At 34.1% G+C, this 26,360-nt stretch overlaps 1 protein-coding gene across 2 annotated transcripts in view; it reads left to right on the top strand.

Annotated features, from left to right (window-relative positions):
• LOC119633315 overlaps positions 1 to 25,982 on the top strand; it is a 40,658-nt gene extending 14,676 nt beyond the window's left edge. The window contains exons 3-11 of one of the 2 annotated variants that reach the window (XM_038026809.1): positions 9,770 to 9,927; positions 16,527 to 16,803; positions 16,887 to 16,987; positions 17,078 to 17,383; positions 17,504 to 18,031; positions 18,164 to 18,247; positions 22,581 to 22,889; positions 23,208 to 23,828; positions 25,196 to 25,982. In XM_038026809.1, coding sequence (XP_037882737.1) covers positions 9,770 to 9,927; positions 16,527 to 16,803; positions 16,887 to 16,987; positions 17,078 to 17,383; positions 17,504 to 18,031; positions 18,164 to 18,247; positions 22,581 to 22,889; positions 23,208 to 23,828; positions 25,196 to 25,329 — 2,518 coding nt within the window. In that variant the 3' untranslated portion in view covers positions 25,330 to 25,982. Of the gene's footprint in view, positions 1 to 9,769; positions 9,928 to 16,526; positions 16,804 to 16,886; positions 16,988 to 17,077; positions 17,384 to 17,503; positions 18,032 to 18,163; positions 18,248 to 22,580; positions 22,890 to 23,169; positions 23,829 to 25,195 lie in introns of those variants that run through there. The other variant, XM_038026810.1, reaches the window with a different exon arrangement.
• The last annotated feature ends 378 nt before the right edge of the window (positions 25,983 to 26,360 follow it).

Here is a 26,360-nt window from a genome sequence, read left to right as displayed (position 1 = left end):
TGCAGAAATCTCCGAAAGAATAGAGTTGATTTGGACGAAGATGATCGGTTGTTTTTTGCCGAAGGCCAAAATTATTGTAAAGTAATTTTGTGAATCAACATTGGCGTTAAGCTTCTTCTCCTTCGCAAAGTGGAAACTCGAATGAGAAACTCTTAAAAATTTGCGATCTTTTATCGGTTTTACTTTCTACAATTTACCAAAGATGGGCGGTCGTCTCATCGCTCCTCTATCCTTCGTACAGAGCGATGTATGAAAAGTTGTCTAATGTTTTTTCGAAGCAAAACTCCTCCCCTAAATTATTTCTCTTCAGTCAGAAAGTAGAAAATTATCAAATTAATGTCACTACGAACGGCAAGTGAGCTGAAATAGTGGAAATTTTTTACATTTGGAGATAGTTCAGGAACACGGGTGAAATGCTCAAGACACTTCCTTTAATCGATTCATTCATTTACGCAATTACCTTTTTATTGGTGCGTACTTACGAATATTTAAAGCGCCGCTCATTGCTGCCTATACTTTTTTTTCTACCTTTGGCTCGCCTCCACTGAGACTATAAGCTCAGTTTCGTTTTTCTAGGGATGTAATTGTTCTAATAGCATATGGGATTAACTTAAAAAATTTTACCTTGATTAAGAGTGTATATGTTATATAGGATCTGCAAAGAGCTTTAATAACAAAACCACAAATGTTTTATACCTACATTCCTGGGTAATCAGTGTCAAAAGCGGTAGGAGAAAGAGAAGAAAAGTAGTCGCATTAATTTTGAATTGAAGGCAGTTTCAAAAGTTTCGTAACAGAGATAAATAAATGCATTTAGATCCTTGCCTTAGATGCTCCAGTTGGCCTTTTCTTAGTGCAGTTGTTTTTTTGCAAACATACTTTAAAAGAGCTACATATGTATGCCGTTATAGTTACCTTAGGTAGAATTTTCGCTCAACAAAATAATCGAATTTTTTGATTTATAATTTAGAGATTTATTATAACTCAAATAATATTTATATGGATGCAGATATGGGAAAACGCGCTGATTACGTGTAAAGCGAACGCAAATAAACACAAGTAGCTTTTTTGTATTAGAAAATAATTATAGACCTCGAGCGACACAATTATTATTGAGACACAAACAATACAACAACAAAAATTTATATATATATATATACATATATATATTTATTAAAATGCTCCTATGAAATTTTGCAAGGAACTGCAAGCATTTGTGCTAACAAATGTTATGGCAAAAGATTTGTTCATTAAAATTTTAATTAAACACTAAAAGAAAACAATGCAACAAATGGAAATCTAGGGGGTAAACTAGCAAAGTGAGGATTTTGCAAAGGAACGGAGGCAAACAAAAAAAAAAAAAACAAAAAATTAAAATAAAATAAGAAAGGCTCCATGTTTTTTAATCGCTCTCACAAGATTATGCTAATGATGATAATTATGACAGTGACTGGGGTGTGATTTTTACACTAGCTTCGATTTAATTGAGCATAACCTAGAAATTGCTTAGAAATTGAGAAATTTTTTTTTCTTATTATTATTGTTGCATATATATATTATTTAGTTTTTCAACGCGGTAATTATTTACAATTAATTATTTAAAGAAAAGCACAAAATTGCTTATAAAACCTATTATTTGAAATAATAAAAAATATATTAATAACTCTGAACTGATATAGTCGAAGATTTGGTTTTTTTCCAAAACAAAAACCAACAGCAACAAATAGAGAGAAAAAAATGCATTCCCAAACTTTTCACCATCTATAACTAAATAACTAACTAGCAGACTAACTTGATACTAACCATTCCATTATATTCAATTTCAATTTGTATTAGGAATTGTTCGCTTCACGTCAAATTGTGCATGAATTTAATTTGTATTTGTGTCTGCGTAGTCTATCCACGATTCGTACGTAAATACATTTATGCGATTTATGCTAGTATTTGTGTCTGCATTATGTGTGTGCATATGATTAAATGAGTTATTAACACGCCAGATTCAATTATGTATTTTATCATATACGGTGCAAACATAAACAAGAAGTCAGAGAGTTTTCTTTCAACACCAATTCCAATGAAGATTTCTTTGGAAGCTTGAGGGGGAACAAACACAAATAAGTGTTAAATAACTCATAGAACTGCATTTTTAGTACAAGTACATGAGAATCTAATGTTGTTGTTAAGAATCAAAAACCAGATAAGGTCTATAGATTTTTAATGCTAGACCTTCAGCCATACCAGGACCCGGATTACCTGTGAGGCGTGTCAAGCTGGCATCATTTTAAGTTCCGATCTTTCAATAAAAGTGCCTATTAAGCGTGCAATGTATGTGAAGTATCCCCACTCGATATTCTCTTCTCTTTGATTCCTACTCTATCACAGAGAGTATCCCTTAAAATGCTGAATAGCAAAACAACAACACTAAGTAGTTTCTGATTCAAATATTTGCTGCTCAAAACTATATTACTTTTAAGAGGTGTCAGGAGGAGGAGCATTTATGAATGTTTCGAGGCAACTTTGAACTTTGTATATATAAAATTAATCGTATATGCTACAACAAAATCTTTGGCTTCGAGTTGTTGTTGAGAATGTTATCCTTTACAAGAAAATCGGACGGTTTCAAAAGCTATCTCAGCCCGTGAAACGTCGGTGGAAATCGGGGTGTTTTCCAGGACCTATGAACTTTATTGGTCGGGATTTCTCCTCCAGGAATAACATGACATATTCTCATATTAACTACGGCAGAAAACTTGTAAAAAGCATAGTCACAGTTACGATTATCAAGATATGGATGTGGTTGGACAACATAAGGAAAAACGAAAACTAAAAAGTTTTAAAAATACTCTTGCACTTGTAGTTGTCGTCCCTAACGTAAGTTCATTTCAATCCGCGAAAGGAATTGTGAAAATTTCTTCATCAGTTTGCCGTAATGAAGCATTTTTCTTGCTGTGTTTTTGTGCATTTATATTTGTACGACATGCCATCCGTGGGTGTGTGTGAAAGATCTTAAATAATTATAACAAACATGTGCTATAATAATTCATTTTTATTCATAAAAAATTCATGACTTTTTCAACACAACATAGAATCTGAATAATAATTATCTATGAATATAAACAAATATAGATGAGGAGAAGAAAATCAAATACTCGAAAGTTCTCTTGTTTGCAACATTACGAAAATATTATTATACATATTTAGATAAAAATCACTGCATGTAATAACAAAAATAACATTGAGAGAAAAAAGAAAACAAAAACCAAAAATAAATAAATAAATAAAAAGTAATCATAAAATAAACATAGTCTTAAGTACATACGTACATATGTATGAGGCTACCGGTTCTATTAACTACTGTGTTAGGAACATGCATGTATTAAATAAATTAAAAAAAAAAAAACATTTATGTAAGCGAGTAAGTAACTTGGCTTGCGTCGAATATTTTTGGATTTGAATTTTTCAAGTTTTACTTGCCGGAAAACTTTAGCTAATGCCGACGGTTTACTATGCTTTGGAAATTACTTGTTCGATGTCCGATGTGGCGCACTAAACACTTATCTAGACAAAGTTTTTCTTGGAATTTTGAATTGTAAAGGATAGGAAAAGAACCTGATGTGTGGCGTCTGCTTTTCCTTCATTTGTTGCTTAGAATTCAGGCTGATTACCTGGTTTCGGCACAGCGTATATACCTTAAGCTGATCTGCCTGTGTATAGAGTAGATTTTTCTCCTCTTTTAAGGGAACTGGTAAGGAACTAATTTCTTCAGTTACTTCCGCCTTTCTTATGAAAGAAAGACAATGAAAGTGTTTTCTACTCTACGGCATCAATGTCACATTAATCAACAATCTATCTAATCGATTGCAGTACAGTCATTAGTCGAATACATTTTCGTAATGAATTTTTGAGATCTGTAGGCAATAACAGGTGAAAATAATCTGCTAAGAGCCCGGCCACAAAAAATAAGAAACATTCGCTATGAATATTCCGAACAAACCAACTCGTTAGTACGAAATATTATATAGAAGCTTAACGAAGAAGTGTCCATTAAATTGTAGAGAGGTTCTTGACATTTGCAATTCTTGTCCAACATGCTGAATTGGGGTTCCTGGAACTTTATAAACACTCCTACGCAATATTTCGATATCAACCTTTGGATGGCTTGTTTCATACTACTCTCCTACCGGTTGACGAAATTTATTATTCCGACCGTATTTTGTCCGAAATTACGAACTGTGACCGTTAAACTTTCATTATTTTTCTAAATGTTGTTCAACAATGAAAACGCCTTGTTCTTGGTCTCTAAAAAGCCCGAACTACAGGCTCTTAAACCTTTTTTCTTCTCGGGCTGCCAATATCCTACCCTACAAACTACGACAAACTCAAATCAAACGACTTCTTCTACACTTGCCGGAGCATATTACCGCAATAGGACTTATTCTTAGTTGCACCACCTTATACTTATATGTATAAGTACTACTGAAGCATAACATATCCAACGGTCGTTGCTCATAGTATTCTGTAAGCTTGGCGTAAGCAGGATCAAACATGAGCATGGTATAATGAAATAACCTGACAGCTAGCATTATGACCCAATGACAGGATTATTACATAAGCCAAGTTGGAGCAGTTTCAGATTTTCACCAAAAGATCTATTGACCGATTCTACTGATTTTTTATTTGAACAACGCTTTGAGTTTCAGTCTGCTTTTTAGAGGAAAGGAATGCTTGTAACACTGGTTATTAGAAACGTAAGGGCGAGTGGGTAGTGCCGAACTGGTTACCCTTTAATCAAGCACATCTATATTTTTTAATTGGCCTCTTATCTGTGCTCCAGCGCATTCGATAATCTTAATATGCCTTCAATATGATCGATGTAACGAGTTAAAGCAATTTATGTTTACAAGTAGCCATTAAAAGAAATTAAAAAAATTATGCATTGCCTATGCTTGCCAGTGGAATTCCCCCCCCCCCCCCTCATCTTCACATGAAAACGGAACAATTTCGTGAAATAGTATACAAAGAAAAAAAAGCCATTAAAGGGAATCTTTTATTGTAAGCCTAAACCGATCCTCATAACAAGTCGACCAATTGTTTTAATTTGTTATCATTAACGCTTTCAAGTAAGATATCTGTTACAAGTTGTTTATGTTATTTCAACATTTTGTATGTCATCAACAATCAAAACATAATTAATAATAATTTTAATACAATTCCTGTTGTGAACCTTTTTTTTTTTTTGTTTTTTGGTTTCTTTGGTGGCTCAGGTCTTTCAACCTAAGTATGTGTGCTATGCTGTTGTATTAAAATTGCATACATATTTTGCACCTTTATATTGAACATAAATACAGATATAATATACATATATATACACATATATATGCGTGTATTTGTTTAGCTATGTGCAACCACATGTTTTGTTATGCACTTGAGCGCTTTGTACATATTTTTGTTTTTATTTAAATGCAAAATTTTACAAAACAGCTGCTAACAGGTTTTTGTTTTTATAAATTACTTGACTTTATACCACTCACACCCATTCATACATTAAAAAATGCATAGATATGCATATATTTATACATGTGTACATATTTGTGATATAATTATTTAACTAGTAACTGTTTAACTTATGTACGTCTGTCCGTAAGTTATACAATCAAAGTCTTAGTTTATTAGTTTTTCTGCCGCCTAAGGCAAATAAGGAACAAAAAAAAAAAAACAAAAATCAAGAAACCGAAGAAAAAAATGATTAGTTTTTTAAAACGAGCCTGAGTAACAATTAATTGATTATGCGAGTAAGTAAGTGAAGTAGCGACAATTGTAACAATATGCAAATTAAGCAGAGTCGTTCAGATTTCAATCGTTCAGGACCGCACTATATACAAAATGCGTTTCTTCGAGGGTATGGGCCCTGATTTTTCAAATTCAATTTACATAGCGGTTTTTTTTATGAGCTTGCAAACATTTTTTATTCGCTTTGGAAAGTTTAACTAGAACTAAAAAAGATGCCAAATTGATTGAATAAAGTCTGTCTGCTTGAGGGCGTACTTTTGCTTTTCCTTAAATCATAGACGCTATGGACTTTCAAAGTAGAATTTTTAAACCTTAAACCTATTTTTTGACATTGTTGCTAGTATAAACAAAGAAAAGTGTAATTTCTGTGGCGAAGCAAATCAGTTGAGTTAATTAAGAGCGGGAAAGAGGACTAGTTCAGAACATGTTTATGACGTTATGATGAATTCACTATTGTATAGTATTCTCCGAAATGGTGAGATTGAAAATGAATAATAAATATGCCGCAGACGCGTGCTTAAAATATTCTTACGCTTTCAAGCAATGTGCGTCGGTTGCCCAGATCATGTGATATTTTTCCTTTCGACTTGCCTTAAGTAGACTCATATAAACCGCAAAATAATTTGGGACTTGAAGAAGAAAAAAAAGAAAAGTTCAGTGCTAAGATCAGTGCTACATATAAATTGCCGTGATTTTAAGATTTTTTGTATTTTAACTGTGAATAGGTTACGCCTTCAATTGTGCGGATTACGTAATTCAGCTGAATCTTCATTGCTCTGAGGTACTTGCAAATAAATAAATAAACAAATAAAAGAAAAGTAATTAAAAACAAGTAAAAACACTGTAATGGGTCGCGGCTCACCATTAAATACCCTACGTCACGACAAACGAACAAACAGGCGAACGGGCGTGCCCATTTCGTTTCAGGATAGAAGACTGATCGGGAACTTGTACTTTATAGGGTATCGGAACATTCGTTCCGCGCGTTGTAAATGTTTTGAAGAAATAGTTGCGGTCGAGCCTGTAAAAAATTAACCGCAACAAAAACTCTAAGAGTCCTGTGAATAATTTCCACCTTGTGCGAATTCTTTTCGCAGTGATATACTTTTAGGTATCAATCCGTCCGTTCGCGTTGAAAAGTGTCTTACTCGCAGAAACTGCAATGCAAAGCTGAATTTTGTGGAAATCAATTCTACAAATTAAATTTAAAAATAAAAAAAATATGTACATATATATTGCATATATATATATATATATAAACTATTAAGCTAAAGTAACCTTAGTACTGAAGTTGAAAATTAAAATGTATTTCACTTAATGGCCTGCAATTTACGGAAGATGTAGTTTTAATGTTTTCTCAAAGAAATTTAAAATTTATGATGAAATATGTTTAGCATTAGTCTGTCCATTTCTTCGTTTGTTTTTGGGATTTTTCATATTTTCATTTTTGAGTCTTGACATTATTTTGGCGGAAGGCAAACTACTTACTATTCCCATATACGTGGAAGTTGTAAAACAGAAGCACAATATAATGTGATGCCAGTTGCTTACGACTTACGAAAAGCATTAATCAGAAATTTAATTGCAAGTTGCTTAAAAAATCGACGCAGAAAACGTTCCAATCTTCTCACATATGCGTCCCTATATATTGCGGCTCTGAAAGAATCGACGCAAGGCGGTGTTGTTCTACTTAGGCAGCCGCTGGGTATTAAAGTTACCTTAAAAGTGTTGCAGAAAAACTTCTAACCAATAAATCTCAATTTCAACAATTAATTTGTATTCGGAAAAACTATAATTGAAACTGGGTTAAGTGGTAAATAATAAAAATGCAAAAATATAGAAAATAAAAAAATAGAGAATGAAAAGCGAAACTAACCTGGCGTTAATCAAATCGCCTTTGGCAATAATAAACATTGTACGGAGACTCTACATAGCGATAAATTTTATGTCTAAATCAAATAGTTTTTGTTTTTCATTTACCCTCATAGATAAATAGCATATGTTTAGTTTAGTAACGTTTTGAGATAATAACACGAGACAGACGTAAAATATATTTCATACGAACTAAGTAAACAAATATAAATAAATAAGTAAATAAAAAAAAAGGGAGGGGAGGGGAGGGAAATAATTCAGTAGCATATTTATATTTGACTGAAATGGCTTTATTTAAATTAATATTAAGATTTCATTGTTTTTATTTACACATTTCGTGTGCGAGACATTTTTATCACAAGTGAATGAATGTATTTGAGTACTTTTAAGGCAATTATCTCTGTATAAAATATAATAAAAAAAAAAAAAAAAAAAAACAAATAGATGTCTTATGCATCAGTTTACATTTTTGACCTTTTCCGTTCTTTAACGTGCGTCATCTCCACCGAAGAATGGAAGAATATACGAGTTCTACGACATCTTTGCATCTATGTATTAGAGCATCTCGAAAATATTAAGCCCCAAAGAGTTACTTATGTCATTGTAAATGAACATGAAATATGTCGAAGAAATATTAGAGTTTTTTTTTCTGAAAGGCTTTTCTTTTACTACGTTACCCAATAAGTCAGTGTTCGCGGGTACAATTTACTTTAGCGGTAACTGCAGTGAATATTTAGTCGGTAAAGGCACAACCGATTGGGCAAGTACGCCCATTAGGTTGCGGTGAAGTACTTGTTCAACAGCATCTTTCAACAGGAAATTCTTTAATGCAAGGGGCTCTTCGGCACATCGGCTTGCATTTTGAAGGATTCTCTTCCGGTTTTATGATATTCCGATATACCCCTTAAATGTACCAAAAATAATCATTTACACTATAATTTGATTTGTGTGAGTGATCGAGTAGGTAAATAATCTCGACTAACAACTCAAATGTCGTAGATTCAAATCTCGAGTGCGGTAGAGTATTTAAGAAAGCCGATAGTCTTTAAAACTTTAGTCATTGAATTTATTTTTCTGGCTAAATTCATATTCATTTTCAAAAATTAAACAGAAGATTAGATAAATTTAATTTTCGGTTAACACCAAATCTTTTGGAATTCACATGCAAGAATTTATTATGTGTAAGGAAAAAACCAATTAAATCCCGCAGGTCGACAAGTTTTCGGTTGGGTTCTGGGACCCCCAAAATCTAATGTACATTGGAGTGTATAATGGCGCAGGGCTAACCTTATGCATATTCAATTTAGGAATTATATATATAGCAGTACCCGTAAGGATTTATGGGAAAAACAGTAAAAATTACAAAAAAGTGAGAAAAGAAAAAGAGAGAAGAAAAGTATGGTGGTTTACGGGCTCAGTTGAGCAGACTTCCTATACAAAACCGTAATTTTGGGCGAATTTTTGTCTAGCGTCGAGGTCGAACTTCGTTACACGTGCATATTGCTCCAATTACAGACCCCACGTTCGAAGGCTTCCATAATGCTTTCACAGGCGCGCTTACAAAAAGGCGAAATTCCAGTAGCCAAAGTGCTACTATCATGTCATCACACCTAGATTAAATTCTCAGTATGGTAGACCACACTTTGATCACGATTGGTGGGTGCTTGCAAGCGTCTCCCCAACTCTCTCTCTCTTTCTCTCCATTTTCCTACTTCTTTCTGATGTACAGCAAGCAGATTTTCCCTCATTGCTTGGTCATGAATTTAAAAGCAAAAAAAGGACTTTTAATATTTTGTTCGAACCCTAGGGAAAATCTGAAGATAATAAGATGGAATAGCAATTAACGATTGGCTCTAAAAGCTCTTTAATTTAGTGAAATGATAAGCAACGCAATGTAATATATATGTATATATATATGTTTATATATATATATAATATACAAGTAAAAAAAGAAAAATATATATATGTATATATATAAATGTATATGAACTTGAAAATTAAAGTAACATAAATTTTGTGTGTACAGATGTGTTCTTATGTATGGTTGGGCTGGCAGATTGCGTTGCTAATAACAGCTTAATTAATCCAATTAATTTAATCCAAACAGTAACTCTCTGCAATTCCGCAGTTCCAGGCCGGGTAGACCGCCTAAACGTGGACCTGTGGGCCTCTCGCTACCACCAACGCATCTAACGCAACATCCTCAACTTAAAAAACATCGCCTGGATAACGGTGATTATGCCTACGAGAACGGTCACATAACCGGTAAGCAATTTTTATATTAAAAAAAAAAAACTCGTAACGAAAGCAAAAAAAAAAAAAGGAAAAAAACAAAAAAGAAGAAATAAATTAAAAATCATTTTTCAGTTATATTGAACTTTTACTATTATTAGCGTTGCTGTTGTTGTTGTTGTTGTTGTTGTTACTGTTGAAAAGCAATATTCAGAACACACGTTAACACAAATATGCAACATATCTACATACATTGTTGTATCTTTTTCCGTAATTACAATTTTAAATGTTGCTTTTACTATATAATCTTGTCGAGAGAGTTTGCGAGAGTTGCGAGAGTTGTTGAAATATGACCATTTAATATGAGGTTATATACGAATGTACATATGAATGAATGTACAATCGTCTTGAGCAATTGCAACGGAATTGTCGGTACAAATGAATGTATGAACGGCATATACATACATGCATGCTTGGATGTTTATGCATATATAAAAACAACTGAAATTATTTTAAGCCTGGCAGAAATCAACAATCGTGCTGGTTTCAATTGCTGCCTGGCATTGTATCAAAGACATGGTTATTGATGTTGATGTTTAGTGGTGGCTAAGAAATGATTTGCAGTTTCATTAGGTTTATATGTAATTTCTTTTTATTATTTCGTTTTGCCTTTTCTTTATTATTGTTGTTGTTGTTGTTGGTTTTATTTCGTTTTTTTGTTTTCTTGCAAACACACAATTGATGGTTATAGGTATCTTCAATGTGCAGTCATTTTTGTGTCCATATGTATATATAAATATATATACAAGACTATATAGGCGTACGCATACATACTTAAAACCAGATTTTCTTTTATAGGAAGTCTTCAATTATGACTTGAGCAAGAAAACTATAAGACATACAGAGAAAAACTTTTTAAAATTAATTGATTTTCATTACTTAGCACACAGGTCTACACGACGAGAGACTTGTGTTTCTTTTGACATTTCAACTCCACCTACCGGTTTTAACGCTTTCCAGACTTTAAAGAAAATATATTTTTATAAATAATTCTTTAACCTTTAATGCGTTGAATGTGTTGAATGATTTGTTGATTTCTCTCTTTATATATATATATATATATATATATATATATCATGAAGTATCAATTCTTTCAATTAAAGGCAAAAAGAGAAAAATATCATAAATACCCGCTAATGCTTGCAATCAGATGTAGATATAATCGACTTTTAAGAAATTTTCTGCTTACTCACCGTTCAATTTGTCGGCTTAACAGATCAGCAGCAATCTTACACAATACTGCACATTCCATTTGATTTGTGTGGCGCTATCTTAACTTATTCTCACATCTTCCATAAGCGGCTTCTTTTTCTCCTGTCTTTGTTTTCTTTCTTTCTTGTAACAGTTGATCGTCTTTAAAAGACTTTTCTTCACGAAAGCAATGTCAGTATGTTATGGGCGTTGAAGGTTCGGTGATATGCAGAATTATTTCTTTTTCGAAATCTAAAATAAGCGAAAAACATTCTCAAGAATTATAAAAAGCAAATAAAATAATGACATTTAAATAAAATTTTTTGTTTAAAACAAAAACAAAAAATCATGTTCTCCGTAACAAATTTATTGGCACCATTCAAACCTGAATTGAGTGATAGATGTAAAAAGAAGGAATCAACACAATTCGTTCATCCATCTCCTTTAGTTCGCATTCAGGTGGATCGATCCAATAATATGGTTTACTACTAAGTCCAGAAAGTAAGACCAATTTAATTTTTTTTTTTTTTTCAAATCTATTCCGGCCGTTTTTTGTGAGTAATTTCAGGCAAACAACGCTTGACACTCAAAAAAAATTCCTTGTTAACAATTTGGCACTTCATAGCGTACAACTCCACGATAATCGGAGAATACTTTTAACATCACGTTGAATTTTGAGGGACTTTAAGGTGGTTTTTCGGTCTTGGCTCACCTCTCGCACCTCGATTCGAACAATTGACCGGTGATTTCCGGGTCGTATGCGTACATCCAAGTCTAATTACGGATGATAATGCGTTTTATGACGTCCGCATATTCAGAACTCATTAATTCACAGACATAGTAAACATCGGAAAAAATACTTTTTCCTTCACTTTCAATGAGAGTCTTATAAATTAATGGTGAAACATGTTGAAATTTTTGCTTCAATTGGTAAATGGGGATTTATTTCTAACCAAAAACCTCGAAAATCTTCTTTGAACCGACAGTTACATGAAACAAAAAATAATTTTTTTTTTTTTTTTAATTACACTTCATTATCATTATACTGGATAATAACTAATGTCGCTTTACACTTAATAATAATAGCAGTTTAATTTAATGATTTCCTATTGTAATATAATTTGTAATAAGAGAGATAATTATTGTTGGCTCGTTTCTTTAAAACAAAACAAAGAGCAATCACAGCAGACACAATTAAATTTTTCATATTAGTTTTAATTCATTTTGAAAATATTTCATATATAATTGATTAATTGATTAGATTTTATTGTTTTAAATCAAATCGTATTAAAAAGTAATTGAAAATTTTTTAAATACACAAAAAAATATTACAAAGGCAAGGTATGCAGTTTGAAGAATAGAGAAATGCGCACAGACAACGTCACGGACAAATTTTCCTCAATATAAAGTAGAGGATAGGAAAGCAACTCTTTATTACTATTTGAAGCATAGGGAATCGCCCACAGAAATAATATCCAAAATAGGTCTTGTATAGTAACATGTCGCCGATAAATATGAAAAGCAGAATGGGTAACAACTGTGATAAGCAAGGAAATTGCATTCAGATGCAGCCAAATCTTCTATATCCATCGCTGTCATCTTAAAAAAAAAAGGAAAAAAAAAAAATTGTAAAAATGAAAATTTCATATCCTTTAATATTAGAGGAGAGTGAACGACTTTTTCCAACTTTTCCACAGATATTAAAGGTTCGTCTATGTGCAAATTTTTGGCTCTGTATATGTTATAGTTTCTTGATTCTGAGCGAAAATTTCAATCATTTTTACTTTCTCAGTCTAAGTTGCCCCATGGTGTACACTTTTACCGAGTTAGTTCATTGTCAATACCAACCAGTCAACCGGTTCGCAACAGGTTCCAATTTTTGTTCCGATGTTTTCACTTTTACGCTCACGAAAATATTTACCATCGCCATTACTCGGACAGTTAAACGGACATACGGACATTCTTGGATCGAATCAGAATTTGTTGCTGTTCAACAATATATATATATATATATATATCCCTCATAGAGTCTTTGAAGTTTCTTTCTGGATATTGCAAGCATGTTGATAAAATGAACTCACTTCCATGAGATTTTTTTAAGATCTACCATTATATCATTAGGATATTCTAAGGTGACTTGTTTGTGTCAGACAGACAGTCGATGGAGACCTTATCAAATGCTTTCTGCGAAACCCGTGTTGATTTGGCCGCTCGTCATCACCCGTCTGACCTCTCAGAACCCTCTTAATCCTTTAAATTAAGAGCCAAACTCTCTTTTGCTACTCTTTTGCTATGACGTTGTCATATCGAAATATTTCTATCATTTTCCGCTCTGAAACCGACAGCTATCTGTAAGATAGTTGTTAACATTTCTTAAAATCATTCGCATAAAACTTCATATATCCCGTAATTTTTTTCCAAGTGAAAGAAATCATCCAATGTAATCATTTTATATGCAGATTTGCTAAGACGGAAAAAGCTGAAGGCTTTTACAATTGAATTTTCAAACTATTCCTCCCTTTGATATGAGATAAGGAAAATTTCGTGGCGTTTTTTCATCAAAATAAACACAAAAAGTTTTTCTTGCCTTTTAAATAAAATTTGTTAAATTAAATATGCGTCACAATGATCGATAGGCAGTCTTTTCTCGTTTTCGTGATAAAATCATTATTCAATTATTGTGGAATTTAGGGGAATTAGCGGCGAATGATTCAAGTGATGAGAGATTGAAATCCCTCATGTAGTTTTTTAGTCTGGTTGGTAAAGTTGTGAGCTGCTTGTGAAGATGCCAGCAATAGGCAGAAGAAAGAAGACTACCTTTATTTGTGTTCTTAATAAGTAATATATCTCATCGGCTGTAGCATTTCTAAGATCTCTAAAGAGAGGGATAAGTGTCATTCTTTCTTCTTTTGATGAGATTTAATGTTAGCATTTGTCATGGAGTTCGTCTAAGAGCTTGAGTTTATAATAACTGTCGACTGCTTATATGTGAATGACGCCCAAACCAATTTTAATTTTATTGACATTGTGTTTAGTCTTGAAATTCATTTCTTTTTATATAGCTAATACAATAAGCATAAGTACCATATATGCAGCAAATTAGAGAGACGCCTTTGGAAATTCCGAAAATATAATGGATAGTCACTCACTACTACTTTCGAAAAGCAATTGGAACGCGTTTTAGTTTCAAAAATGTAGTGCGTACTTCTTGTTGAAATCAAAATAATCAGCTTATCAGCAAGTAAGGAAATTATATTCAGCCGTATCGACTGCAATCACCAGATTTACCTTAAAAAAACCTTGAAGGAAATGAATTTTTGTTACTCGATGACGTTGGATGGAATTGGCACATCTTTTCCATTTTTGTACAGATACTGCAAAGTAACCTATAGCATATATTTGCAAATGTTCCTGACTGCATTTGTGCAGTTTATAAGTAAAAATTAAGAGAAAAAAATCAAATTATTTTTGCTTTTACAGATAGGTCTGTTCTCAGTTTGTTGTTGTATTGTGAGCTTCTGCTTTGACCGATTTGCCCCATTTTCAAGATCAATCTGCGTGTAAGAACTTCCCATGCTTTCGCCAAGTTCGAAGGCGATATTTTTAGTTTTTTGATCAGGAAATTATTTCTTACAAGTGGACAGAGGGACGGACCAACAGAGTCACATATTTCAATCGATTAGCAATTTAATACCAATTAAGAGTGCAGGAGCAGTTCATTTCCTATGTCGGGCAAGCCCATTTTTGAAAAAAATGGAGATAACGATATTTATAGATAGAGCTTAACAAGACCGTTTTATTTGGAAACAGTTTATAGTCAAAAAAATTCAAGTTCCCTAAAATGTCGAAGATGGAAGTTTTAGCTGCATATGCTTATATTAAAGAGTGATTCAAGTCGATCTTATTCACTTGAAATTCACTTGATGCATGCCGAACTGACTACCGTTAAAAGAAGACAGAGGGTTGTGGCTGTAAAAAATCCGACGAAATATTTTGATTTCTCCTTGGATTTACAAACGGCACTTGTCTTAAGCTAACGGTATCAACTGAACGTAATAAGAGGAATGGGTCCTTATTGCGGTAAGAGCAAGCTAACCTGCATGTTAGCGATGAAACCGTAGTGTCGAAAGGATCGAAAGGAAAGTTTACAGAATGCGACAAACCTAGTGATGTGTGCATTGACCAGAATATTAACAAACTTGGCCTTAATGTGAATAAAAATTGCTCAGTCCAGCGACGATGAACTAATTACCATTGATCACAAATTCATCTACAAGCGAATGCAATTTTGGAAAATCAATTACTCGCGTATCCCTGGTGCGATAGTTATACCAAATGAATAAACATTTTTATGAAACTGAAATATATTTTGTTTTTATTATTAAAATGAGTAAAATGACTACAACAACTTTTCAAGATAAGAAGTCCGATCCATTTCCAATAGCGTTCATCAAATATTGTGACATGTATGTTGAATACAAAACACAAGCAAGGACATCAGGCCGACGAATGAACGAACAAAAAAATAACTTTAGACAATGGGAGGTGTTTCTATCTATCTATCTGGGCGTTGCATACATTTGGCCGAACTTAATATACTCTTGTACCACAAGTGCTTCAGATTATAATAACCAACCAATGTTGCAGGAGTCCATACCGCAATTGAAATTAAGACATATTGACCTATGTACACTGAAATTGCAGCTAAGTACTTGTTTAGTTTTTGCATTAGGGGGATTTTGTTCCCCTCAAGTCAAGCGTCTGGAAAACGTATGTCAGATTATGTAAAGCCGGCAAGAATGCCCTATACAAACGTTTTTCATGTACGTGTACACATGCACGTACATATAAAAAATTATTGCACTTTTTCTTTCTGGTTTTTTGTATGAGTAAGAAGAGATATCTATGATAGAAGCGACTATAAAATGTCCTTTCGTACAGGTGCGTTTTCTCTTCTGTATTTACAAAATGAGAAAGAAGAGGAGGCGCCGCAAATGTTATAGAATTATAATATCATTTAGAAAATATAATTTGTATATACACACACACACACACACACACACACAAAGAGAAAATGAAATTTTAATAAATATGAAGCGAACATAAACGCAAGCATGCAGCCATGTAATTATAATACTAATGGTCGTTGGATCGTTATTCACTTAATAAATTTAAACGAGAGTTCAATTAGAAAGAAAACCTTAAAGCATATTGTTTGCTTGTCTCATGCCATTGAAAATTAAATGAAATCTTTAGCAAGAGTTGCAAAACAGTTCTTCTTCTTACATAGAATATTTTTCTACTGATAAGCAATGAAAGCAGTTACCAATGGCTTGACCTTTTCCTCACTTCGTTTCATATAACTTATTTGTATATTCTAGATATGAATCGTTTAGAGAAATCACCTTTGCTGGCGAACGGTTACAATCCCCCGCCTATTAATCATATGGCCTTTATGCAAATTAATCATCATCCCGGTTCGGCATTAATGTCACCGGGTATGCCGCCGCATGGCTTACATGCACGTCCCGATTCACAAATGCTTAAGGCCGCCGCTCAAAGTGGTATGTCAGCGGCAAATATGGATGCTTTAGCAAGATCCGGTATTTGGGAAAATTGTCGTGCGGCCTACGAGGATATAGTCAAACATCTGGAAAGGTATTCCTTTTACTTTGTGTACGAACGAAAACAAAGGCTTTAAACGCAACTACATTTTGTATTTTCGATTGGTTCCTTCACAGATTGCGTGAGGAACGCACGGATGAACGGCAACAACTGGGAGGTAGCGGTGTCGGCGGCGTTGGCGGCGAACAAAAGCCACGAGATTTAAGCTCACGTAATTGTAAGTTTAATTTAAATTTTCTTTTGCATTTTTTACTCTATCGCATGAGTATTTTTATTTTTATTTTTATTTTACGCTTTACGTTAACAGGTTCTCCTAATCGTCAAAGTCCTGTATTGAATTTATCAAAGTCCGGCGGCAATACAGATCAAGGCAGTAATTGTGATGAACGTAGTGAACGTAGTGATATGCATTCTCCATCGCATACAATACGTGACGACAGTGTGGAGCGCAACAGTCGACGCAGTATTGGCGGCGGCGGCGGCGGTGGTGGTGGTGGCATGGGCAGCGGTCACGGCGGCAGTGGTATTATAGGTGTTGACGACGATGATGATGAAAATTTAAGTGAAGATAACGTTTCCGATGTCGAAGATCGTTTAGGCAAAGATGAAGAAGGTAATTAGGGGGAGGAGTGCGTTTTTTTCCAATTTTTGATTACCACTTTGTTGATATTACTTGTAAGCATATTTTTTGTTATGAATCGTTTTTTTTTTTTTCTTTTCTTTCTTTTCTTAGATTTAAGTGATAATGAACGCGATAATCTTTCCTCATCATCAACACAACGTCTTAGTCTGCCGCACAATATGTCTCATCATGGCGCTGGGGTGAGCGGAGGCGGCGTTGAATGTGTGGGTAGCGGTGGTTTAAATGATCGTGACTCTGCTTTACCCAGCTTAACGCATGGTTCACCTTCGCATAATGCTGCTGTGGCGGCTTTACAACATCAAAGGGCTTTGAATTATTCAACTTTAGCGGCGGCAGCTGCTGTAGCAAATGGGGCCGCTGGTCCTAATGGTCCCGTTGCGGTTCCAGTTAGTGGTGGCGGCGCTGTGCCTATGACACCAAGCGAAGCTTTATTATCTGCCGGTGATGCCTCTTCGGCAGCAGCTGCTTTAGCTGTCGGTACCATAACCTTAGGTCCCTTAGCCATGGATCCGGGTGTACCCTCATCAACTGAAACGCTCTTAAGAAATATACAAAGCTTACTTAAGGTAGCGGCGGATAATGCTAGGCAACAAGAGAGACAAATAACCTATGAAAAAGGTAAGTGAGAAATTTTGCTTTGTCAACTTTTTATTTATATCATCTCGACTCTGCTTTGGTATTTTTTACAAATATATTAAAAAAAAAAAAAAAAAAACCTTTTCTCTATATTTCCTCTTTTGCTTTACTTAGCTGAGTTAAAAATGGATGTATTACGTGAACGTGAAGTCAAGGATTCGCTAGAAAGACAATTAGTAGATGAACGAAAACTAAGAGGTAAGTGCACTACATTTCGGTATAACTTATGGCAGCAACACCGGATTAGGAAGAATAAAAAGCAAAAAGATCGATAAAGCGATCGATAAATAAATTTGTTTTATTTATTTCTACATTTTTTTTTTCTTTTTGTTAATCTTTCGTTTGCCTAGTCGGTGTCTTTATGGAATAACAGTCAATCTATCCAATCAATTATGCATACATTTGTATATACATACATATATGTCTTAATGTTTGTTGTCTCTTCGTTCAAGTGTTTATAATTCGTATTGACTCAAATGTTGTCCCAAAACGACACCTGATATCTCTGATAATGATTTGAAAGGGGGACCTTATAGTAATATGTAGACAGATATACGTATAAAAAATGAAGAAGAAGAATGAAAAAGAAAAGTTTTTTTCTTTCTTAGTACTCTTTTTTTTTTTAAATATAATTTAATATCTTTAAATGTTCTGCCATTGATTCGATTCAGTAAACACACGGTACACAACGTTTTTGTGTTATTTTTCAACAGAAATTATAATTCAAATAAATTTAATATCATTTGATTAGTTAATAACACATGAATAGGATTGATTTTCTACAGTGCTCACAATATAAGAGCGTCTTCGATTCGGTAAAGGAATCATTGCTGATAACGTATATGAAGACAGAGAAAATTTGTGATTTTTTTAAAAATTAATTTTTCAATAACTTCTTCTCACTCTTTCTCTCTGTTTAAAAGTGCATTTTGACGATTTGTTTAGAAAAATTCTGGAAAGAAATCTTCTTTGGATGTACATTAGCTTCTCAAAACGATGTCGTTCCAAGTTTGCGAAATAGAGCAAAGTGTTGTTTTGGAAACACGTTGAAAACCCACCAGCCGTCGTTCGGACAGTACTCTAATCCTCTAAAACCACCTATGCTTCGCCTTCCGCTCGTGAAGTATCACTGTAGATTATGGCTTCAAAATAACGTCGGGGAAGTCTATTGAATTGGACTTTCTTTTTATTTTCTCAATACTTAATGAAGCAGTGAATTGGTATGACCATCGAGTACTTTCTTGGAGCGCTTCTAGCCCTGGATCCGTACAGTCTGGCAAATGTTGTACTGCGTAGTTCTTGATCGCAAGCTATCTGCCTTTTGCCTTTCGCCACGAATATTTAAAAACTGTGTCTTCGTCCGTGTGAGAAATTAAGCCAAGTCAGAATAAAGCAGGATTTAAGTAATCGGTAGTAACAGGGAGATTACGACACCATTCGAGCCAATTTCTGGATAAACTTTTATAAGCAATCGCTTATGAATTGGGGAAAAAAGGCGATCAACTAAGTCCTCGTAAATCTCTGACTCCTCTGAAGCTCTTAACTTTTTTTACATCTTTCTTAGCGTTGAATTTGCAGACACAGATGGCTTCTTCTCATCTTTCACGTCTTCTGCGAATATGTGATCAAGTCATCTTTTGTAAATTTAATACAATATGACTTTTCGCTGAATATTTGCTAGTGACTCACCGCCCGTGGTTAAAAAATGTGGACTTTCTACTCAATCTCTGTTAAATAGGTTAGCATGCCGAGTCTCTAATACATTCACTGGCAAAAGACTATCTAAAATAAAATGTGCCCGCAACTTGTCATGGATGTTGCGGAAAGTGCTACCGCCACATAAATAAAACGTAAAGGTTCGGCAGGCGCGATTTACGAATTTCCGTTACTTTTTGGTCGAACTAAAGTGTTATATAATTAATGTAGCTATGCTGTATGTGCAAAAAGCGTCGTTACATCGTTTTCTTAAAAGATGAGTTTGCTGTGTCTGCGAGCATCTGGTTTCCCATGGTTTCTTCTTCGATGGACTTTATGCGATAGTATCAGACTAATGTGCACTACATAGCTTTTGGAACCTTTTAATAATTTTGCACCAAACAATACGCTAGATACGGGAAACATTATTATATCTGCTTAATTTGATGGGAAGCGCTGCATGGATTTCTAACCCATGACGAAAGATGGGTCAATCAACATCATGTAATTTGTCATGGTCTGCTGTCCAACTATCCTTCGAGAAAGCTATCAGGCCTTAGTGACCGAAAAAGCAAATTCATTGTAAATTCGGCCTCATATCGCTAAACTTGTCCAGGTGATGCTACCGGGACTGAAGTGGGATTTGCCACAGATTCCTTTTTCAGATGAAAAACTTTTTTAACCGACCATATATCGTCTATCTGAGCGCTTACACTCTATTATCACAGTCTCAAAGGATCAGTTGTTCATTTTCTTAGAGAATTCATGTATTTTTGAATGGATAAGAAGAATATGCAGCCAACGATGACTAGTACTTTGTATAAATTATTATCCCTTATTGATATCCGCTTGATAGTTGTTATTATCTCTTAGGCTATCATATTTACCCAAGAAATTTCAAGATTAATTATGGGCTTGAAGTTTTTGTGTTAAAATATTTTTAAGTGACGTGTTAACGTAAGTGGTTGTAAAAGATATATTGAATAAATTAATTTGGATTATAACCCGTTGAGCGGAATACATCGCAACGTAGCGACGCAAAAATACACTTAGATTCAGATAATGTGTAGTGAGTGGCTTAACTAAGGTTTTTTTTTTTTTCTCTCGCCTACATAATCCAAGCTGTAGGGCTAGGAAAAAATTATGTTTGATTTCCATGATAATGGGCGCTTAAAGGAATTTCGGCTAATGTTTGCGGACCCTTCATATATGCGAATTTCATTTATTTATACATATAATTCAGTTGATTCGAAAAGTGGTTGGGCTTCCAGACCAAAATTGTGGTAAAATACTTGCCACTGTACTGTATGGTATTCGTTTCGATGATACGATTCTAAATCATTTGCTGCAAAGTCCAATTTTAAGAAATTATAAGCACGTGCTTGCACATATATCACTCGAGCCTCTTTCGCTCAGCATTCTTCTAATTTGATTCTAATCAATTTGACTTTATGAACTACTACAAGCTCCTATATAACTGTTCGTTTTTCCTTCAACATTGCTTTCAAATTCGAAATAAATGTCATAACTGTAGAGTTTAGTCATCTTGCAGCATTTCATGCTTAGACCTATAATTTGATTCTCATTAAATTGGGTGCATGTATACAAGCACGCAAAGAATGTTTGCAATATATACTCAGAACAAAAAAAAAAATAAATAAACAAATATAAACGTAAATCCAACCATGTAATCATTATAAATTATATTTTATAATATTAACAAAACTGAAAACTGTAACATTACAACAATTGTGCCACATACGGACGCATTCAAATAAATAGAAACAAATGTTTATTATGGCAAAATTTGTCGGAGGAACCAAAAGAATAATATTCATCATGAAAGCATACACACGCTCACTTAGACACCCACAGATATAGTGTGGTTTCAGTGACGGCGAATCAACCAACCACAAAAAATGCGATTCTGCCGCATAAAAATTGCAAACGAACATTTAAAGTTAGGCACACACAATCACATATGAATTGGGTGGAGAAATGCAACTAAAATAGAAAACGAACCGAATCAACTAATTGCAGTTAATGGCATATAGACAGATAAACATGGAAAGACATGTGTGTAGCAATGACGCAAAGGAGACACTGAACGATTGTGTGTGCACATGCACATCTACTTGTGCATGTTCAAATTGAACTAAATATATATATATATATATATATATATATGCATGGAGCCTTGTTTGTATACAAGGTTCTAAATGAATAAAATTAAATGCAGTTTTGTTTTGAAAACATAGAGAGAGAGGCTGGTTTTTTTAAAGAATAACAGAAACGTGCGGTGCGGTTCGTTCGGAATTATTCACACTTGACTGACTACGGCTGATTGGGAGTGTCACCAGCAATTTGAATTTACCTCTAGCAGATTATTCATAAAGAAATTTTTTTTTATTTTTGTAAAAAAGAGAAGAACAAAAACGCAAAACTATTTCTTTTCATAGATTGAAAAATCCCTCTTTAGGAATTTACATCACAGAAAAAATAAGATATCATTGAGCGTCGATAACTAACCATTAAATCTAAAACAATCCAATTGAAAGATTAACAGACATCAACAGAAAAAATTCTCCCCTGTTTTTTGCTTCAAATTATCTTAACTGACCACACACACGCATGTGTCAGAGTCTGCCTGTCAGGCTCACCTACTGCACACAATCATTTAAACCTTTACATGCAATTGTTTCTTTAAAATCCAAATGCTGGCATTTGTGTAACTTGATCAGCCTTTAGAAACAAACACAGAGAACAAAAAAAAAAAATTATGCTGTTGCTCTATTAATAAATATTGAATTTCTTTTCTGTTTATTTGCTCATACAGTTTTATATCAGAAGCGTTATCGGCGTGAACGTAAATTGCGCATACGTTTTCAACAGCAACTGGAGGGCGGTGGCAAAAGTAAATCATCTAATGGCTCAACGACCAGTAGTTCGGGTAATGGTAGCAGTAATAATAATAATAATAATAACAACAATAGCAATAATGGCGGCGGCAATGGTGGTGGTCCTTCAACGAATCTTAATTGTTCCACTAATCTGGTCAACGATGAGGTGCGTTCATCGGGTTCCGATTCATTGCACAGTAAACACAGTGGCAGTGTTTCGGATTTGGCACGCAAATCCGAACAAGGTGTGTATTTTATTTAACAACAACTGCAAAAACAACATCAACATCTATCTAGAACAACATCAAAAAGAAAAAAAAAAAAAAACAAAAAATCTTAAAATTTCCAAATAACTAATTAATATACCCATTAAATATTTCATTCAAAATTATTTGTTGTTTTACTGTTGGCATTAAAAAAAAAAAATAAAAATATAATTTATTTTAAAACTTTTTTTGTTATGTAAAAAAATACGCCCTAATGCGTGTTCCATTTATTTTGAATCCTCCTTTTTAACCAACACAGCGTCCTCTGTTTCTTCTGCTTTCCCTTTACCCCCATAGATACTGATTGTAAAGAAAGTGAAAAGTCTGATAAATCATCATCTACCATATCCTCCTCCCTAAATACACAAGACGATCAACAACATAATTACAATAATAATAATAATAACAACATCAACAACAACAATAACAATAACAACAACAACAACAATAGCAACAATAACAATAACAACAAGAATCACCATCAACAACAATTACACCATCAGCATCGTCAACATTTACGTGAAAGTTCGGAAAGTCCGAATTTCAAACGTGAACCGACGTCCGATCATGAGAGCGGTTCAAATGGTGGCCGTCACAGTGCCGATAATAATCTGCGTCATCATCACATACAACATCTTCATCATCACGGTCTCACCCAACACCAGCAACAACAATCACAGCAACTTTCCGACCAGCACAACGATCACGAACGGCGCTCTTTGGACGATAGAGATGAACGCAACGAACGACGTAACTCCATCGATCGGGAATCTAATCATCCACCTACGTCTCAGGCTGAAAACAGCCTGGCAGTAGCTGCTGCAGCCGCTGCGGCTGCTGCCGCTAATAGTAAAGGCCAGTGGAATTATCCGGGCATTGATTTAATGGCCACTGGAGCATTTTGGCAAAATTATTCCGGTAAGTTTGAAAGAAAAGCAAAGATCTCATCCGAAATGCTGGCTTACTTTTGATAAAAAATATAAAGACAACCAGCCAAGCCTTTGTTAATTTACATATTCATTCACTTAGAAAATATTTATAAATTTTTCATAATTAAGTTAAGTCCATAAAACGTTACACATCTGTAGAGTAGTTCATCAAGTGTTAAAAAAAAGCAAAAAATTATACGTTATGACCGTCTCTTCTATATATCCTCACCTTTTTGGGAAGATATTGTGGAAAGCCCGTAGTGCTTACATATTTTTATTGGTGCAGTTCGGGGGTAATGAGGAAAAAATGCATTCCTTTTAATGCAAAAGTGTTCTGGGCTTATGTCATATCGTGGGCGTGTTCTCTGATCGATTTGGGCCATATTCAACGCTTAACTGAGTACAAAAACTTTCGCTACGCAGGCGGTTTAGTAAACAAAGACAGAGAGACAAATGAACGGTAGGACATGCCTATATCGAGTGAGCTTTTGATATTGATGAAGAATGCTTCTGCTTCATATGGTCTCTGAGGCGTGTTCCTGAACGTTGAAAACGCTTTGACAAAATGACTAATTGAAGGCGTTTAGAAAAAAGTTGACCGCACTGCTAAACTCATAATTCATAGTTTGTTGCTGATAGGAAGTCATGATTGCAGAGCTTAAGAAGCAAGGTGATTACATTTCTATCTATCTAGCTTACTGGTACACTCACTTATCTTGCAACTTATTTTCGCACATGTAGTAATTTAATTAATGAAAAAAAAGAAAAAAATTAAAGGGATATTCTGCGCTGATGAATGAAGAAGTGTATAAAAATTTGTGAACAGATATTGTTTACCTTTTCTTTTATGGACTTTGAACGTTATATTAGTTATTGGATCTAAAACGTATTAAAACCGTGGTATTATTTCACCGGATTAAACATTTTAGTATGTGATGAGGGCATGGCCGTAATTTTCCCGCCATGTTATACGAATCCGTTTTGTGCGAATATGTGCATTGTTGCTTGGAAATGTTTTTAAATGAAGATAAACTCCTTTCAAAGACCTTTGTTAGTGCATTAAAGATATTCGAAATCAACAGATCGGGGATTAAGCTGTGACTACATAACAGAGACTTTTTTTGGAGCTAACAGCGAAAAATTTTTTTGAAGTATTCAATATTTTTCACAAGATTCCAAAGGGTTCAAAGCTTCTATTACCCTGAAAAAAAATTCACAATGGCTTCCTTCGTTAAACTATTCTTCGATTTATCTTATCTCGTTGCCCTTAAAAAATGATCTGATAAAAGTCGAATGTAGAAAACTCTTACGTAGCTTATTTGCTTTTCTCTTTATGTGCTCTTCTTTTTTTTGCAGAATCTTTAGCTCAAGAAATCGAACTGGAACGTAAAACGCGTAGCGCGAATGCTGAACGCGATGTCAAAAGTCCTTTGGCTGAGCATCCGACAGCCTATTATAAGAACTCCGTACTTTTTGGTAGCGCGAATTAAAAGCGCATCCTTACAAATACGAATAAACTTGTGATTTAATAATAAACGATATGTGGGGAGACAAACTGCGAAAAATATCAAAACGAAAAAGTAATAAACAAAGTAAACAACAACTGGCTTAAGTGAATAAATGCAATTAGGACGATGGAGAAATCAATATTAAGAGGAAGAAGAAGAAAGACGAATAAAAGATGAAAAATTTTAGAAAAGAAATATGAAATCGGATCTCAAAGTGTAATTGCTGAAAAGAAAGGCAGCTGTAGCAGTTGGGAAAATTCAAGTAAATTTCAGAAAATCTTTTTCAAAACAAAATAAAAAGAAGTAAGAAAGTTATATTCGGTACGGGCCGAATCTCGCATACCCACCACTACGCTTTTTGCATTCTGCTCTCCAAGTTCTTTTATTTGATAGCCACATCACTGGTATTATTCAGAAAAAATTGATCGCGGCGTCTGCCATTTTCATTTTAGAGGTGGATAACATATTCGATTTAAACATTCTGTCCTGCCTTGTCTTGTTTGCCTATAATTTTTGTTAAGAAAAGCGGAGTTACGTTCATTTTGCGCTCTACTGCGCGCTTTTGCTCTGACCAATTCGGCCCATTTTTAAAACCCACCTGCTCAAACCTGCTATCAAACTTCGAGTCGATATCTTCATTTCAACAAAAACCACACAGGCATACAAACGGATAGGCATGGCTAAATCAATTCAGAATTTCACGCTGATTAAGAATATATATGTACTTTATAGAGTCTCTGAAGCTACCTTTTGGCAGCTGCATACACTAGGGAAAAGAGCAAAATGAGTGTACCCCCATCTTACAGTGGTGGGTGTAAAAAGGGAACAGATGATGTAAATATTAATTCTTATCATTATTATTACATTTTTTTTATGGATTCATACAAAATTTGTGAAATTCGAATAACAATAATAATAAGGAACAAAACGCAAAAATCCCTACTGTATATACAGAGAGAATAAGTTGAGATGATTAAACAGCTTAAGTAGAGATATGTTTTCTTTAAAAATAT

This window comes from Glossina fuscipes, unplaced genomic scaffold (assembly GCF_014805625.2).
Source record: "Glossina fuscipes isolate IAEA_lab_2018 unplaced genomic scaffold, Yale_Gfus_2 2, whole genome shotgun sequence".
NCBI lineage: Eukaryota > Metazoa > Arthropoda > Insecta > Diptera > Glossinidae > Glossina > Glossina fuscipes.
Note: the sequence above shows the minus strand (reverse complement) of the source record. Positions and strands in the feature narration are given on the sequence as shown.